Source organism: Coregonus lavaretus, assembly GCF_964263955.1.
Source record: "Coregonus lavaretus genome assembly, chromosome: 13".
NCBI classification, from domain to species: domain Eukaryota; kingdom Metazoa; phylum Chordata; class Actinopteri; order Salmoniformes; family Salmonidae; genus Coregonus; species Coregonus lavaretus.
In genome coordinates this window covers 20,795,937-20,811,905 of record NC_140000.1, presented here as the reverse complement: position 1 = coordinate 20,811,905, position 15,969 = coordinate 20,795,937, and the positions used below count along the sequence as shown (strand labels likewise).

Below are 15,969 nucleotides of genomic sequence, written 5' to 3'. Positions count from 1 at the left end.
TGGGTAAACCAATAGGAGCAGAGCTCCCCTATGGGGCTCCGCTCCACTCATAGAACTGGAGTTACACTCCGGTAACTAATCGTTTTTATTTTATTTTGGCCATCACAGGCTTGGCGACGAAAGAGACCAATATTGACAATGCTCTCATCTTGGGTTAAGGTATAAACCGACCTATCAAATATCATGTGATCCTGGATGTCTCTCTTCTAGCCTCTTCCTCCCGCTCACTGTCTCTCCCTTTAGGAGAATAAGGCACTACTCATCAAAACATGGCACATAATTTACAGGACATCATTGGATTGCTTCAAGTGAATGATATCAACTTCATTTTATCAGTAGTCTATTGACTGCATCAAGATTGCCATGGTAGGATGAAACATTGATCTAACGAATGGCCACAGGGATTCGCATGATTGAGAAACAGCCGTAAGGGGACAGAGGTAGCACAGAGGGTGGCTTGGGAACAATATAGAACCCAATGAATCACTGGAACAGGCAGAGAAAGTGGGATGGGAGGAATTTCCCTTCTGTTAAGGGCGGCAGGGCAAGGGAAGCCTAGTCTGAAGAGGTAATTATCAGGGTCTGGAACACACTGACAGTAATGATTCACAACAGAGGAAAATACATAATTTATAATAAATAAAATACAATATGTTTTAAAATAAATAATAAAACCACCCTGGGTGAATGACCTGGCCCTCTTTGTGACAATCTTTAAGGTGAAGCCTTATAGAGTCCTGGTTTTGAAGAATAAAACCTAAAAGTACATAAACAGTTCAAAATTGACCTTTTCTTTTCAACTCCACAACCTGGCATCTGGTCCAGATCAAAACAATCAACTATGGAGGCGGATATTTGCTGGTAAACTAAGCAATATGCTAATTATACGCTTGCATCCTACTTTGGCCGTAAACGGTTGTCAGGAGCAACAGTACCATATCATTTTGTGCTGGTAAAAAGCTATGTTGTGAATGTCCACAGCCTTTTACGCAAATATGACAGTGATAATTACACTTAAGTAAAGTAAAAAGCTCTACATTTTCTTAAATGTCATCGTAATTCACAATGACATACAGTACTGTTATTATGGTTGTGAAATCCTTATTTAAGAGCTTTAAAGGAGAGAAAACACTTATAGACCATCAACATAGCTATACAATTTATTACTGAAAATATTCAAGATATCAGTGCTTCAGTTCAGTCTCCAGTACTGTAGTTATTGCTTTACAATAATCTCTGTCTGTGGTCCTCAACTGTCTAGTCTTCAACAGGGAATAACACAGATTAACTGGTTTAGATGGCAGAGGCATGTTTTAGATCAGAATCCTTTTCTGGGGAGTGCTGATGTCATAGATGGATGAGTCTCTTGAAATCCACTGTTGTAGATTGGTCTACTTAGAAACCAACATAAGAGTGGGACTTTCTGAAATCGGATGTTGAAACCTGGTATAAATTACGATAGGGCTAAAGATAATGTCCCACCATGTAGGTCAATAGGTCTTCTTCCAGGAGCGGATATAAAGCTGGATGGGGATCAGTGGGTTTCTTTTCTGTAGGCTGGGATGGAACACATCAAAGTCTACCTGCCGCACCTTTTGAAGGTAGTCCTCCAGCACCACCTACAACAGCAGCCAGAGAGAGGGAAACAGCATCCACAGCATCAACACACCTGTGTGTGTGTGTCAGACCTTATTCTCTACATGTGGTAGCAAGCGTGAGCGTCATCTCAAGTGCTTTCTCTTTGCTTTCTCTTTGTCCTAGATGCACAAAGCCAGCCAGGCGTAAAACATATGATTCAACAGCTGAGAGGAAAGAGCCTTTTAAGCGTCAGAACAGAGGAACATAGTTATAGCACCGGCAGCAATAGAACATTATATTTGTGGAAATTATCCTGGATGGAGAGGATAGAAGAGGAACACATAACTGAGTGGATTAATGCTCTCTCTTTCTCTGATTACCATCATGCCCCTGCTGGTTGGAGCACTCAAGCATCGTGACCATCCACCCTTCAAAACATAACACACGACGCGGGGCATTTGTCTACCTCGAATTCTTCACCTTGGCCTCATTCTCAAGGCTCTGGTTAATATGTTCTGCCCTTCCTTTATTGCTCTCTTTCACACCCCTTCTCTGTGGGAATCAGACTGCTTTTGATAGTGCCCATGGTAAGAGCCCATAACGCAGTCCCTTGGTGGTCTGTATGGTGCGATTAAATTGGAGCATTAAAAGGTCTGTCTGGCCTCCTGATGGAGAGCGTACTGTGATGGGAGGGAGGGATAGGTTAGACAGAGAGACGTGAGGATATTTGGAGATGGTTGACGAGGAGAAAGGACCATTCAACAGATGCTGCTCCTCCTTACCTAGGTTAAGATGAACATGATTGGAGGATTAATTAAAAAAGGAATGATAAGAGAACTTGAAATGAAACTAACACATGGTCTCTTCCCTGGTGCCAGGACTAAAGAAGCCCCATAGTTCAGTTAATGCGTCTTGTCTGGTCAACGTTTCAGTAAATTTGACCCTTTTCATGATGTTACCTCAGTCAGTGACCACAACCTAACCCAATACATGCTAATGATTCTTGTAAAAACAACAACAACCCACCGTTTGGAGGAAGGCAGGGAAGGCGGAAGCTGGTATGTTCTTGCTGAATGATCTGGCCTGTGGAGACAAAGGTTAAAACTGAGTAAAATGACTAACACAGGCTAATAAATCTACACTGCTCAAAAAAATAAAGGGAACACTAAAATAACACATCCTAGATCTGAATGAATGAAATAATCTTATTAAATACTTTTTTCTTTACATAGTTGAATGTGCTGACAACAAAATCACACAAAAATTATCAATGGAAATCAAATGTATCAACCCATGGAGGTCTGGATTTGGAGTCACCCTCAAAATTAAAGTGGAAAACCACACTACAGGCTGATCCAACTTTGATGTAATGTCCTTAAAACAAGTCAAAATGAGGCTCAGTAGTGTGTGTGGCCTCCATGTGCCTGAATGACCTCCCTACAATGCCTGGGCATGCTCCTGATGAGGTGGCGGATGGTCTCCTGAGGGATCTCCTCCCAGACCTGGACTAAAGCATCCGCCAACTCCAGGACAGTCTGTGGTGCAACGTGGCATTGGTGGATGGAGCGAGAAATGATGTCCCAGATGTGCTCAATTGAATTCAGGTCTGGGGAACGGGCGGGCCAGTCCATAGCATCAATGCCTTCCTCTAGCAGGAACTGCTGACACACTCCAGCCACATGAGGTCTAGCATTGTCTTGCATTAGGAGGAACCCAGGGCCAACCACACCAGCATATGGTTTCACAAGGGGTCTGAGGATCTCATCTCGGTACCTAATGGCAGTCAGGCTACCTCTGGCGAGCACATGGAGGGCTGTGCGGCCCCCCAAAGAAATGCCACCCCACACCATGACTGACCCACCGCCAAACCGGTCATGCTGGAGGATGTTGCAGGCAGCAGAACGTTCTCCACGGCGTCTCCAGACTCTGTCACGTCTGTCACATGTGCTCAGTGTGAACCTGCTTTCATCTGTGAAGAGCACAGGGCGCCAGTGGCGAATTTGCCAATCTTGGTGTTCTCTGGCAAATGCCAAACGTCTTGCATGGTGTTGGGCTGTAAGCACAACCCCCACCTGTGGACGTCGGGCCCTCATACCACCCTCATGGAGTCTGTTTCTGACCGTTTGAGCAGACACATGCACATTTGTGGCCTGCTGGAGGTCATTTTGCAGGGCTCTGGCAGTGCACCTCCTGCTCCTCCTTGCACAAAGGCGGAGGTAGCGGTCCTGCTGCTGGGTTGTTGCCCTCCTACGGCCTCCTCCACGTCTCCTGATGTACTGGCCTGTCTCCTGGTAGCGCCTCCATGCTCTGGACACTACGCTGACAGACACAGCAAACCTTCTTGCCACAGCTCGCATTGATGTGCCATCCTGGATGAGCTGCACTACCTGAGCCACTTGTGTGGGTTGTAGACTCCGTCTCATGCTACCACTAGAGTGAAAGCACCGCCAGCATTCAAAAGTGACCAAAACATCAGCCAGGAAGCATAGGAACTGAGAAGTGGTCTGTGGTCACCACCTGCAAAACCAGTCCTTTATTGGGGGGTGTCTTGCTAGTTGCCTATAATTTCCACCTGTTGTCTATGCCATTTGCATAACAGCATGTGAAATGTATTGTCAATCAGTGTTGCTTCCTAAGTGGACAGTTTGATTTCACAGAAGTGTGATTGACTTGGAGTTACATTGTGTTGTTTAAGTGTTCCCTTTATTTTTTTGAGCAGTGTGTAATCTGTTTTATAACACTTGGAGAGAGGTCTGTAGACATGCAAAATCAATGACGCATATAAACATCAGTTACTACTAGTTAATCAATTTCTGACTACTTCAGCTTCTTTTCAATCCCCTTTGTATACAAACTTGAAGCTCACAATAAAACAGTTATATATTCATCAACGTTAATTGATTATGTCAGTGTCGTACAGGTAAAAAACGCATTGTAGTAGCCATTAGCAAAAACGACTGATCCCACATGAGAACACACTATCAGAGCCCTCGATTTTCTTTTACCAGGACTGATGAAAGATGTAATTGAATCAAATCTTATTGAAGACTTGGTTTTTCAAGCAAGCAGTAAATCTGCATGGCAAGAACAGCCCACCAAATAACTTTGGAGGAACACTGGGCTGTCCTAATTTCATGAGGGTACGTACGTGTTGTAGGTGTACGTGGGCTTGGCTGGCAATGTCATACACCACGTCTCTCACATTCTGTTCCCGGCTCCCTCGGATGAAGTCCTCCTGGGAGGCTCTGTGCTAGTGGTGACACACACACACACACACAGACACACACACACACACACACACACCTTTGTTCACACCACTTATTCACACAGGAGAGATTTGTTCCTTCAAACCACTAATCTAGCCGAGCAAACCAATTGTTCATGGTGAGAGCATATGGCCTCTAATGGGGTGAATAAACTGAAGCTCTCGATAATTATCTCCATTATTCACGACATGTACAGTGAGGGAAAAAAGTATTTGATTCCCTGCAGATTTTGTACGTTTGTCCACTGACAAAGAAATGATCAGTCTATAATTTTAATGGTAGGTTTATTTGAACAGTGAGAGACAGAATAACAACAAAAAAATCCAGAAAAACACATGTCAAAAATGTTATCAATTGATTAGCATTTTAATGAGGGAAATAAGTATTTGACCCCCTCTCAATCAGAAAGATTTCTGGCTCCCAGGTGTCTTTTATACAGGTAACGAGCTGAGATTAGGAGCACACTCTTAAAGGGAGTGCTCCTAATCTCAGCTTGTTACCTGTATAAAAAGACACATGTCCACAGAAGCAATCAATCAATCAGATTCCAAACTCTCCACCATGGCCAAGACCAAAGAGCTCTCCAAGGATGTCAGGGACAAGATTGTAGACCTACACAAGGCTGGAATGGGCTACAAGACCATCGCCAAGCAGCTTGGTGAGAAGGTGCCAACAGTTGGTGCGATTATTCGCAAATGGAAGAAACACAAAATAACTGTCAATCTCCCTTGGCCTGGGGCTCCATGCAAGATCTCACCTCGTGGAGTTGCAATGATCATGAGAACGGTGAGGAATCAGCCCAGAACTACACAGGAGGATCTTGTCAATGATCTCAAGGCAGCTGGGACCATAGTCACCAAGAAAACAATTGGTAACACACTACGCTCATCCAGATGCAGCGCTCCTAGTAGCAGGGGACTTTAATGCAGGGAAACTTAAATCCGTTCTACCTCATTTCTACCAGCATGTTAAATGTGCAACCAGAGGGGAAAAAACTCTAGACCACCTTTACTCCACACACAGAGACGCATACAAAGCTCTCCCTCGCCCTCCATTTGGCAAATCTGACCATAACTCTATCCTCCTGATTCCTGCTTATAAGCAAAAACTGAAGCAGGAAGCACCAGTGACTCGGCTAATAAAAAAGTGGTCAGATGACGCAGATGCTAAGCTACAGGACTGTTTTGCTAGCACAGACTGGAACATGTTCAGGGATTCTTCAGACAGCATTGAGGAGTACACCACATCAGTCACTGGCTTCATCAATAAGTGCATCGATGATGTCGTCCCCACAGTGACCGTACGTACATACCCCAACCAGAAGCCATGGATTACAGGAAACATCCGCACTGAGCTAAAGGGTAGAGCTGCCGCTTTCAAGGAACGGGACTCTAACCCGGACGCTTATAAGAAATCCCGCTATGACCTCCGACGAACCATCAAACAGGCAAAGAGTCAATACAGGTCTAAGATTGAATCATACTACACTGGCTCTGACGCTCGTCGGATGTGGCAGGGCTTGAAAACTATTACAGACTACAAAGGGAAGCACAGCCGCGAGCTGCCCAGTGACACAAGCCTACCAGACGAGCTAAACCACTTCTATGCTCGCTTCGAGGCAAGCAACACTGAAGCATGCATGAGAGCACCAGCTGTTCCGGACGACTATGTGATCACGCTCTCCGTAGCCGATGTGAGTAAGACTTTTAAGCAGGTCAACATTCACAAGGCCGCAGGGCCAGACGGATTACCAGGACGTGTACTCCGAGCATGTGCTGACCAACTGGCAAGTGTCTTCACTGACATTTTCAACATGTCCCTGACTGAGTCTGTAATACCAACATGTTTCAAGCAGACCACCATAGTCCCCGTGCCCAAGAACTCTAAGATAACCTGCCTAAATGACTACCGACCCGTGGCACTGACGTCTGTAGCCATGAAGTGCTTTGAAAGACTGGTCATGGCTCACATCAACAGCATAATCCCAGAAACCCTAGACCCACTCCAATTTGCATACCGCCCCAACAGATCCACAGATGATGCAATCTCTATCGCACTCCACACTGCCCTTTCCCACCTGGACAAGAGGAACACCTACGTGAGAATGCTATTCATTGACTACAGCTCAGCATTCAACACCATAGTGCCCTCAAAGCTCATCACTAAGCTAAGGATCCTGGGACTAAACACCTCCCTCTGCAACTGGATCCTGGACTTCCTGACGGGCCGCCCCCAGGTGGTAAGGGTAGGTAACAACACATCTGCCACACTGATCCTCAACACGGGGGCCCCTCAGGGGTGCGTGCTCAGTCCCCTCCTGTACTCTCTGTTCACCCATGACTGCATGGCCAGGCACGACTCCAACACCATCATTAAGTTTGCCGACGACACAACAGTGGTAGGCCTGATCACCGACAACGATGAGACAGCCTATAGGGAGGAGGTCAGAGATCTGGCCGTGTGGTGCCAGGACAACAACCTCTCCCTCAACGTGACCAAGACAAAGGAGATGATTGTGGACTACAGGAAAAAAAAGAGGACTGAGCACGCCCCCATTCTCATCGACGGGGCTGTAGTGGAACAGGTTGAGAGCTTCAAGTTCCTTGGTGTCCACATCACCAACGAACTATCATGGTCCAAACACACCAAGACAGTCGTGAAGAGGGCACGACAAAGCCTATTCCCCCTCAGGAGACTAAAAAGATTTGGCATGGGTCCTCAGATCCTCAAAAAATTCTACAGCTGCACCATTGAGAGCATCCTGACTGGTTGCATCACCGCCTGGTATGGCAACTGCTTGGCCTCTGACCGCAAGGCACTACAGAGGGTAGTGCGTACGGCCCAGTACATCACTGGGGCAAAGCTCCCTGCCATCCAGGACCTCTATACCAGGCGGTGTCAGAGGAAGGCCCTCAAAATTGTCAAAGACTCCAGTCACCCTAGTCATAGACTGTTCTCTCTGCTACCGCACGGCAAGCGGTACCGGAGTGCCAAGTCTAGGTCCAAAAGACTTCTCAACAGCTTCTACCCCCAAGCCATAAGACTCCTGAACAGCTAATCATGGCTACCCGGACTATTTGCACTGCCCCCCCACCCCATCCTTTTTACGCTGCTGCTACTCTGTTAAGTATTTATGCATAGTCACTTTAACTCTACCCACATGTACATATTACCTCAACTAGCCGGTGCCCCCGCACATTGACTATGCAACGGTACCCCCCTGTATATATAGCCTCCCTACTGTCACTTTATTCTATTGTGTATATATAGCCTCCCTACTGTCACTTTATTTTTTACTTCTGCTCTTTTTTTTTCTCAACACTTTTTTGTTGTTGTTTTATTCTTACTTTTTTGTTTAAAATAAATGCACTGTTGGTTAAGGGCTGTAAGTAAGCATTTCACTGTAATGTCTGCACCTGTTGTATTCGGCGCATGTGACCAATAAAATTTGATTTGATTTGATTTGATTTGATACGCCGTGAAGGACTGAGGTCCCCCTGCTCAAGAAAGCACATATACAGGGCCGTCTGAAGTTTGCCATTGAACATCTGAATGATTCAGAGGAGAACTGGGTGAAAGTGTTGTGGTCAGATGAGACCAAAATCGAGGTCTTTGGCATCAACTCAACTCGCCGTGTTTGGAGGAGGAGGAATGCTGCCTATGACCCCAAGAACACCATCCCCACCATCAAACATGGAGGTGGAAACATTATGCTTTGTGGGTGTTTCTCTGCTAAGGGGCAGGACAACTTCACCGCATCAAAGGGACGATGGACGGGGCCATGTACCGTCAAATCTTGGGTGAGAACCTCCTTCCCTCAGCCAGGGCATTGAAAATGGGTCGTGGATGGGTATTCCAGCATGACAATGACCCAAAACACACGGCCAAGGCAACAAAGGAGTGGCTCAAGAAGAAGCACATTAACATTTACATTTTAGTCATTTAGCAGACGCTCTTATCCAGAGCGACTTACAGTTAGTGAATACATATTTTTTTATACTGGCCCCCTGTGGGAAACGAACCCACAACCCTGGCGTTGCAAACGCCATGCTCTATCAACTGAGCTACATCCCTGCCGGCCATTCCCTCCCCTACCCTGGACGACGCTGGGCCAATTAAGGAGTTTAGTTTGATATAGTTTAAACATAATATGATGACAAGGAGATTTGTATTGCCCAAAAGCACAAGGCGGTCGGTGTCTGTAGACATCCTGCTACACATGTTAGCTTGACAAACTAAACAATCAAGTCAGGTAACTTCAATACTATTTGAATGCAATGAAGCTTGGTATTGCAAGTTATTAGCTAGGCTAGAAGCTATTGTCAAGCAATGGGAGCAACAACAACAACAAAACAGGAACATACAGAGGTTCCAATGCCAAAGCCTGTATAAATGTAACATCCCCACGGACAGAGGCTGCGGTAGTTAAATCCCCAGACACCAACAGTCCCTTCCGTCCTTCCGACCAGAGCAATGAACTTATGACCGGATGAAAATAATTGGAAAATTGCAAAGCACTCACTGTCCCTTAATGACACAGGAAGTGGAGAAAACCCTCCAGGCTTTAGCAAGCTTTAACGTTGATGGAGGTAGGGGGAAAAATCATAGATGGACTGTAGGGGGAAACTCTAGGGGGCTTCAGTTGAGCTCATGACTAGACCTTTATGATGTTACAACAGCGCCCCCAGCTGCCAAAACATTAGTAATAGGCAAATGAACTGGAGGCCTCCATAAACCTGATGAGGTCACTAATGTCACACACACTGTACTAGTAGGGGTAAAAACATCTGATGTCACATCATAAACCAGCTGCACACAGTCCCGTCACTCCAGCTGTGGCTCGGAGGCCTTGGTGACAGATGGCTCAGACAAAGTCTGTGAATTTGCCTTGTAACTGCAGCCAGTGCATTTGTCATGGGGTTTCATTATAACTGTGCCTCTGGCATACTCCATTTGGAGTAGTGACACACTCACTCACTGTGTGGATAATGCCAAACCAGTCTAGCAGGAATATTCTCTGACATAAAGGCCTGGGTGTGTGTGTGTATCTGGAATTGCAGTATGGCATCCATCTGTACAAAACGTCACCAGCAGGAAAGTCATAATTTTGATACCTCTGCTGCAGATATGGTCACTCACCAGCATGCAGATGTCCATAGGTAGGTAGACTTTGCGTCTGCTGCTGTTGTAGGGTGTGGCTCTTAGGCACGTCACGATCCCCTGGGCCTTACCAATGTGGCTGGCAGCATGATCAGCATGGACATCTTTCACACCTGGACAAAAACACACACAAAAGGAATCAGGGAAGGCAGAAAATAACTAAAGTTAAAACATTGCACCACTTTTAAAACAAATAAATAAACTCTATTGAATTAAATATGCTTTGTCTAGGTACAAGAATAATTTGTCTTCTAGTTTACCCCAGAAACCTAGTTACTGTTTTTGATTGACTAGGGCCATGCTAAAACAGACACTGTTCTCTTGTATACATAATTTATCTCAACAATGAAGCGCACACGCTTTGATATTAATAACTGGGAAATGCTTTCATGCCGAGTGCACTGTACTTGAAATAGGTTGAGGCTTTGAGTCAGATGTCTCTTCTAGTCAATTAGACTGGAACAAGTGTGACAGGTTCCTTCGCAGAGGGGGGCAAATAAATGACATTCCACAAGAGAAGATGCGTATGATTCACAAAAACGCAAGTATTTGAGATGCAGAAATGATGCCACTTAATCGCTCAAGTGAATACAGCTTGACCTGCTTCTAAGTCTCCCTCTCAAGTCATAAAACAAACATGTTCGAATAATCATTATTTTGTATACAGTGCATTCGGAACGTATTCAGAAGTATTCAGACCCTTTACTCAGTACTTTGTTGAAGCACCTTTGGCACGATTACAGCCTCGAGTCTTCTTGGGTATGACACTACAAGCTTGGCACACCTGTATTTGGGGAGTTTCTCCCATTCTTCTCTGCAGATCCTCTCAAGCTCTGTCAGGTTGGATGGGGAGCATCGCTGCACAGCTATTTTCCGGTCTCTCCAGAGATGTTCGATCGGTTCAAGTCCGGCCTCTGGCTGGGCCACAAGGACATTTGGAGACTTGTCCCGAAGCCACTCCTGCGTTGTCTTGGCTGTGTGCTTAGGATTGTTGTCCTGTTGGAAGGTGAACCTTCGCCCCAGTCTGAGGTCCTGAGCGCTCTGGAGCAGGTTTTCATCAAGGATCTCTCTGTACTTTGCTCCGTTCATCTTTGCCTCGATCCTGACTAGTCTCCCAGTCCCTGCTGCTGAAAAACATCCCCCACAGCATGATGCTGCCACCACCATGCCTCACCATAGGGATGGTGCCTGGTTTCCTCCAGATTTCAATCTTGATTTCATCAGACCAGAGAATCTTGTTTATCATGGTCTGAGAGTCCTTTAGGTGCCTTTTGGCAAAGTCCAAGCATGCTGTCATGTGCCTTACTCAGGAGTGTCTTCCATCTGGCCACTCTACCATAAAGGCCTGATTGGTGGAGTGCTGCAGAGATGGTTGTCCTTCTGGAAGGTTCTCCCATCTCCACAGAGGAACTCTGGAGCTATGTCAGAGTGACCACCTCCCTGACCAAGGCCCTTCTCCCCCGTTTGCTCAGTTTGGCCGGGCGGCCAGCTCTAGAAAGAGTCTTGGTGGTTCCAAACTTCTTTCATTTAAGAATGATGGAGGCCACTGTGTTATTGAGGACCTTCAATGCTGCAGAAAATGTTTGGTACCATTCCCTAGATCTGTGCCTCGTCACAATCCTGTCTCGGAGCTCTACGGACAGTTCCTTCGACCTCATGGCTTGGTTTTTGCTCTGACTTAAACTGTCAACTGTGGGACCTTATATAGACAGATGTGTGCCTTTCCAAATCATGTCCAATCAATTGAATTTACCACAGGTGTACTCCAATCAAGTTGTAGAAACATCCCACGGATGATCAATGGAAACAGGATGCACCTGAGCTCAATTTTGAGTCTCATAGCAAAGGGTCTGAATACTTATGTAAATAAGGTATTTCTGTTTTTAATAAATGTGCAAAAATGTCTAAAAACCTGTTTTCGCTTTGTCATTATGGGGTATTGTGTGTAGATTGATGAGGAAAACATTTATTTAATCAATTTTAAAATAAGGCTGTAACGTAACAAAATGTGGAAAAAGTCAAGGGGTCTGAAAACTTTCAGAATGCACTGTACATACACAGTATAATGTGACTGTTCCTGTCAAGTTTTTCCAAATAGGGAAGGAGCAGTCATAGTCATCCATTTCTTTGGCTCTATGGAATCTATTGAGAATTCACTTAATGTAGAGTGGAAATGATGGGTAATTTCTGTTGTCCAGCCTTTCAACAAAAATCTACAGGAGATCAGTGGCTTTATTGACTCATTCTGATGACATTTTCAATGTGCAATTAGGCTTGGAGCGCTCTGTAACGACAGGCGTACATGGTATCTTAGACAAGTCACAATTAAAGTTCCCAAGCAATATTCCATTAGGTGGCTGCAATTCTCATCTTTCTCATTTTAGTCAATGTGCTGCATTGGCGAGCACGATTCTCAGCATTTCTAAGAGGTACTTGAACACTGGGAAGTTCATTGTGAATATCAATTAGATGTTTCTTCCCCCTCTGGAACAGAACAATGCACATGCTGTCCACTCCGTTCAGTCAGTGGAGTCAAGCACAAACGCAAGCACACACACCTGCTCACCTAAACTCTCCAAAAGAAGGTACAGTAGTGAGGCCTGGGTATTCTCTGAATATGCCTCCAGCTCCTGGAGGTTTCTATAAGCTCTGTCTTCCATGTCTTTCTCCTGTTGGCAACAGTAGAGACATACATCAAATAAATGAAACATAACTAGAATTGAACCCACACAAATCCATGACCTAAAATGCAACATTTGCTTACTCTCTCAGAGATTATCCTAAGCATCCACCTCTTTGTCAGGTAGTGTTTCCTCACCGCCTGCAAAAGGAGATATTTGAAGATGTTTAAAACAGTCCATATCAAATGCATTGGAAAAGCTATGTTTAATGCTATGCAAAGTCTAAACGATATACTGTAGACTGTAATAGCCGCAATTACAAATCCAGCACTGCAGATTTATTAATGAAAATGAAAACAGAAGATGTCTACTCCAGACTGACCCTCCATAGTTCTGCACTGACAGGCTGCACTGGGGGGTCGTCCCTGTAGATCTCCTCCACTGTAGTCTTCCAGAACTGCATCCGCATCAGACCTATGGTCTTCTGGGAAACAGAGTCCTTCACCTTGGAGTGAAACAAAAAGCGAGGGTTTTCTCAATTCCTTAAATCTTCATTGAATAAAGTTTATACTGTTAGGCATACAGATTTGCACGAAAAATGTCTTGCTTTACAAGACCATTCCCTCACTGTTGTTATCCATGTTTATATCTAGGTCTATAGGTTGATGTACTATTCTAGACATAACAGCATTATCTTCAATAGCAGGATGCCTGAACATCAACACTTAGCACTGGACATGTATTGGACGTATGACCACCCCATTGAGGATTATAGTATCATCATTTCCAATATATGCATATATATTCATACAGTGCCTTCAGAAAGTATTCACACCCCTCAACTTTTTACACATTTTGTTTTACAGCTTGAATTTAAAATTGAGATTTTTTTGTCACTGGCCTACACACAATACCCCATAATGTCAAAGTGGAATTATGTTTTTCTAAATGTTTACAAATTAATAAGAAATAACTGAAATGTCTTGAGTCAATAAGCATTCAACCACTTTGTTAAGGCAAGCCAAAATAAGTTCAGGATTAAAAATGGAATAAACAAGTCACATAATAAGTTGCATGGACTCACTCTGTGTGCAATAATAGTGTTTAATATGATTTTTGAATGACTACCTCATCTCTGTACCCCACACATACAATTATCTGTAAGGTCCCTTAATCAAGCAGTGAATTTCAAACACAGATTCAACCACAAAGACCGGGGAGGTTTTCCAATGCCTCGCAAAGAAGGGCACCTATTGGTAGATGGCTAAAACGGTTAAAAGCAGACATTGAAAATCTCTTTGAGCATGGTGAAGTTATTAATTACACTTTGGATGGCGTATCAATACACCCAGTCACTACAAAGATACAGGCGTCATTCCTAACTCAGTTACCGGAGAGGAAGGAAACCGCTCAGGGATTTCACCATGAGGCCAATGGTGATTTAAAAACAGTTACAGAGTTTAATGGCAGTGATGGGAGAAAATGGAGGATGGATCAACAACATTGTAGTTACTCCACAATACTAACCTAATTGACAAGAGTGAAAAGAAGGAAGCCTGTACAGAATACATATTCCAAAACATGCATCCTGTTTGCAATAAGGCACTAAAGTAAAACGGCAAAAATATTGGCTAGAAAATGAACTTGATCCTGAATAAAAAGCGTTATGTTTGGGGCAAATCCAACACAACACATCACTGAGTACCACTCTTCCTATTTTCAAGCATGGTGGTGGCTGCGTCATGTTATGGGTATGCTTGTCATCGGCAAGGGACGTTTTTGGGATAAAAATAAACGTAATAGAGCTAAGCACAGGCAAAATCCTAGAGGAAAACCTGGTTCAGTCTGCTCTCCAACAGACACTGGAAGACAAATTCACCTTTCAGCAGGACAATAACCTAAAACACAAGGCCAAATCTACACTGGAGTTGCTTACCAAGAAGATAGTGAATGTTCCTGAGTGGCTGAGTTACAGTTTTGACTTAAATCTGCTTGAAAATGTATGGCAAGACCTGAAAGGGGTTGTCTAGCAATCATCAACAACAAATTTGACAGAGCTTGAAGAATTTTGAAAATAATAATAGGCAAATGATGCCCAATCCAGGTGCTCAAAGCTCTTAGAGACTTACCCAGAAAGACTCACAGCTGTAATCGCTGCCAAAAGTGCTTCTACAAAGTATTGAATCTGGGGTGTGAATACTTATGTAAATTAGATATTTCTGTATTTCATTTTAAATAAATTTGCAAAAATATCTTCACTTTGTCATTATGAGGTATTGTGTTTAGATGGGTGAGATTTTTTAATATTTTTTTTAATCCATTTTGAATTCAGGCTGTAACACAAACTGTGGAACAAGTCAAGGGGTATGAATACTTGCTGGAATACCTGCCTGAGCCAGCTCAACATTGAAGGCCCTCAAGGCCAGTGAGGAGCGCCGGGCATCCTCAGGGAGAAGCAGGGAGGACACAAAACCGTCATAATCCCGAGACCTAGGGAAACAAGGCAGTGGACAAGTAAAGTGCAATACTAGTGGTGGACTAACTTCTTCACAATGAAAACATTGGATGCAATAACACATACAACAAAAACAAACAACTAGCCAGGGTTGGGGTCAATTCCATTTCAATTCAATATATACACTGAAATTCAAATTCTCTTAAATGCATTTCAATGAGGAACATTTGGAATTTGAATTTATTTGGTTTACTTTCTGAATTGATAGGAATTGAACCCAACCCTGCAACTAGCTGTACAATGTAGCCAGTCAGAGAGAGACAATATAGCCAGTAACAGAGGGCCCATGCAATTTGTGCATAGAAGGATGCTTGCTAGTCATACCATTTAGAGCAATATTTAACTAGCTAGCTAGCAAGCTGCCTCGCTTACCTCACAATATCGATACAGTATTTTTCGTTGTGCTGCGACTCTGCAGTCGAGTTTGTTGATGCTCGTAGACATTTCACTTCCGTAGGTCGTTGAATACAAATAGCGTGTGGCAATATCTTTCTTTGGAGTGAGTGAAACACCGAACATTTTGTCGTTAATAATCCATGCTTTGCACTAATGCCAGATGCCATGTTGACAACGTACCCTTCAACTTTCACCCTTACCTTGTGTCACAACAAAAGTATTCCTCCCTATTTCATTTGTGTTCCGCTTGATGTTGTATTTTTAAATACAGAACAGTCGTTTTAGGTAAAGTATTTGTCTCAAGGAAGATCATTATTGGTAATTTTGCTAATTTAGCGAAAAATATGCGGCAGCTACAACTGTGCATTTCAGAGTGTAATTTATAGTGGACGTTGCAGCAGGCAATGTAAACAGAACATCATGTGCTCTTGTC

The 15,969-nt window shown here is 44.0% G+C and overlaps 1 protein-coding gene across 1 annotated transcript; it reads right to left on the bottom strand.

Annotated features, from left to right (window-relative positions):
• Nucleotides 1-1,144: 1,144 nt before the first annotated feature.
• On the bottom strand, nt 1,145-15,923 carry LOC311140646 (NADH dehydrogenase (ubiquinone) complex I, assembly factor 6-like). The gene is made up of 9 exons (XM_084175791.1): nt 15,513-15,923; nt 15,016-15,115; nt 13,008-13,130; nt 12,769-12,825; nt 12,571-12,673; nt 9,984-10,117; nt 4,727-4,828; nt 2,605-2,661; nt 1,145-1,619 (listed from the first exon to the last, which is right to left on the bottom strand). Exons 1-9 carry the CDS (start codon nt 15,701-15,703, stop codon nt 1,491-1,493), a joined length of 996 nt encoding a protein of 331 aa, XP_084031917.1. The 5' UTR covers nt 15,704-15,923; the 3' UTR covers nt 1,145-1,490.
• Nucleotides 15,924-15,969: the final 46 nt, after the last annotated feature.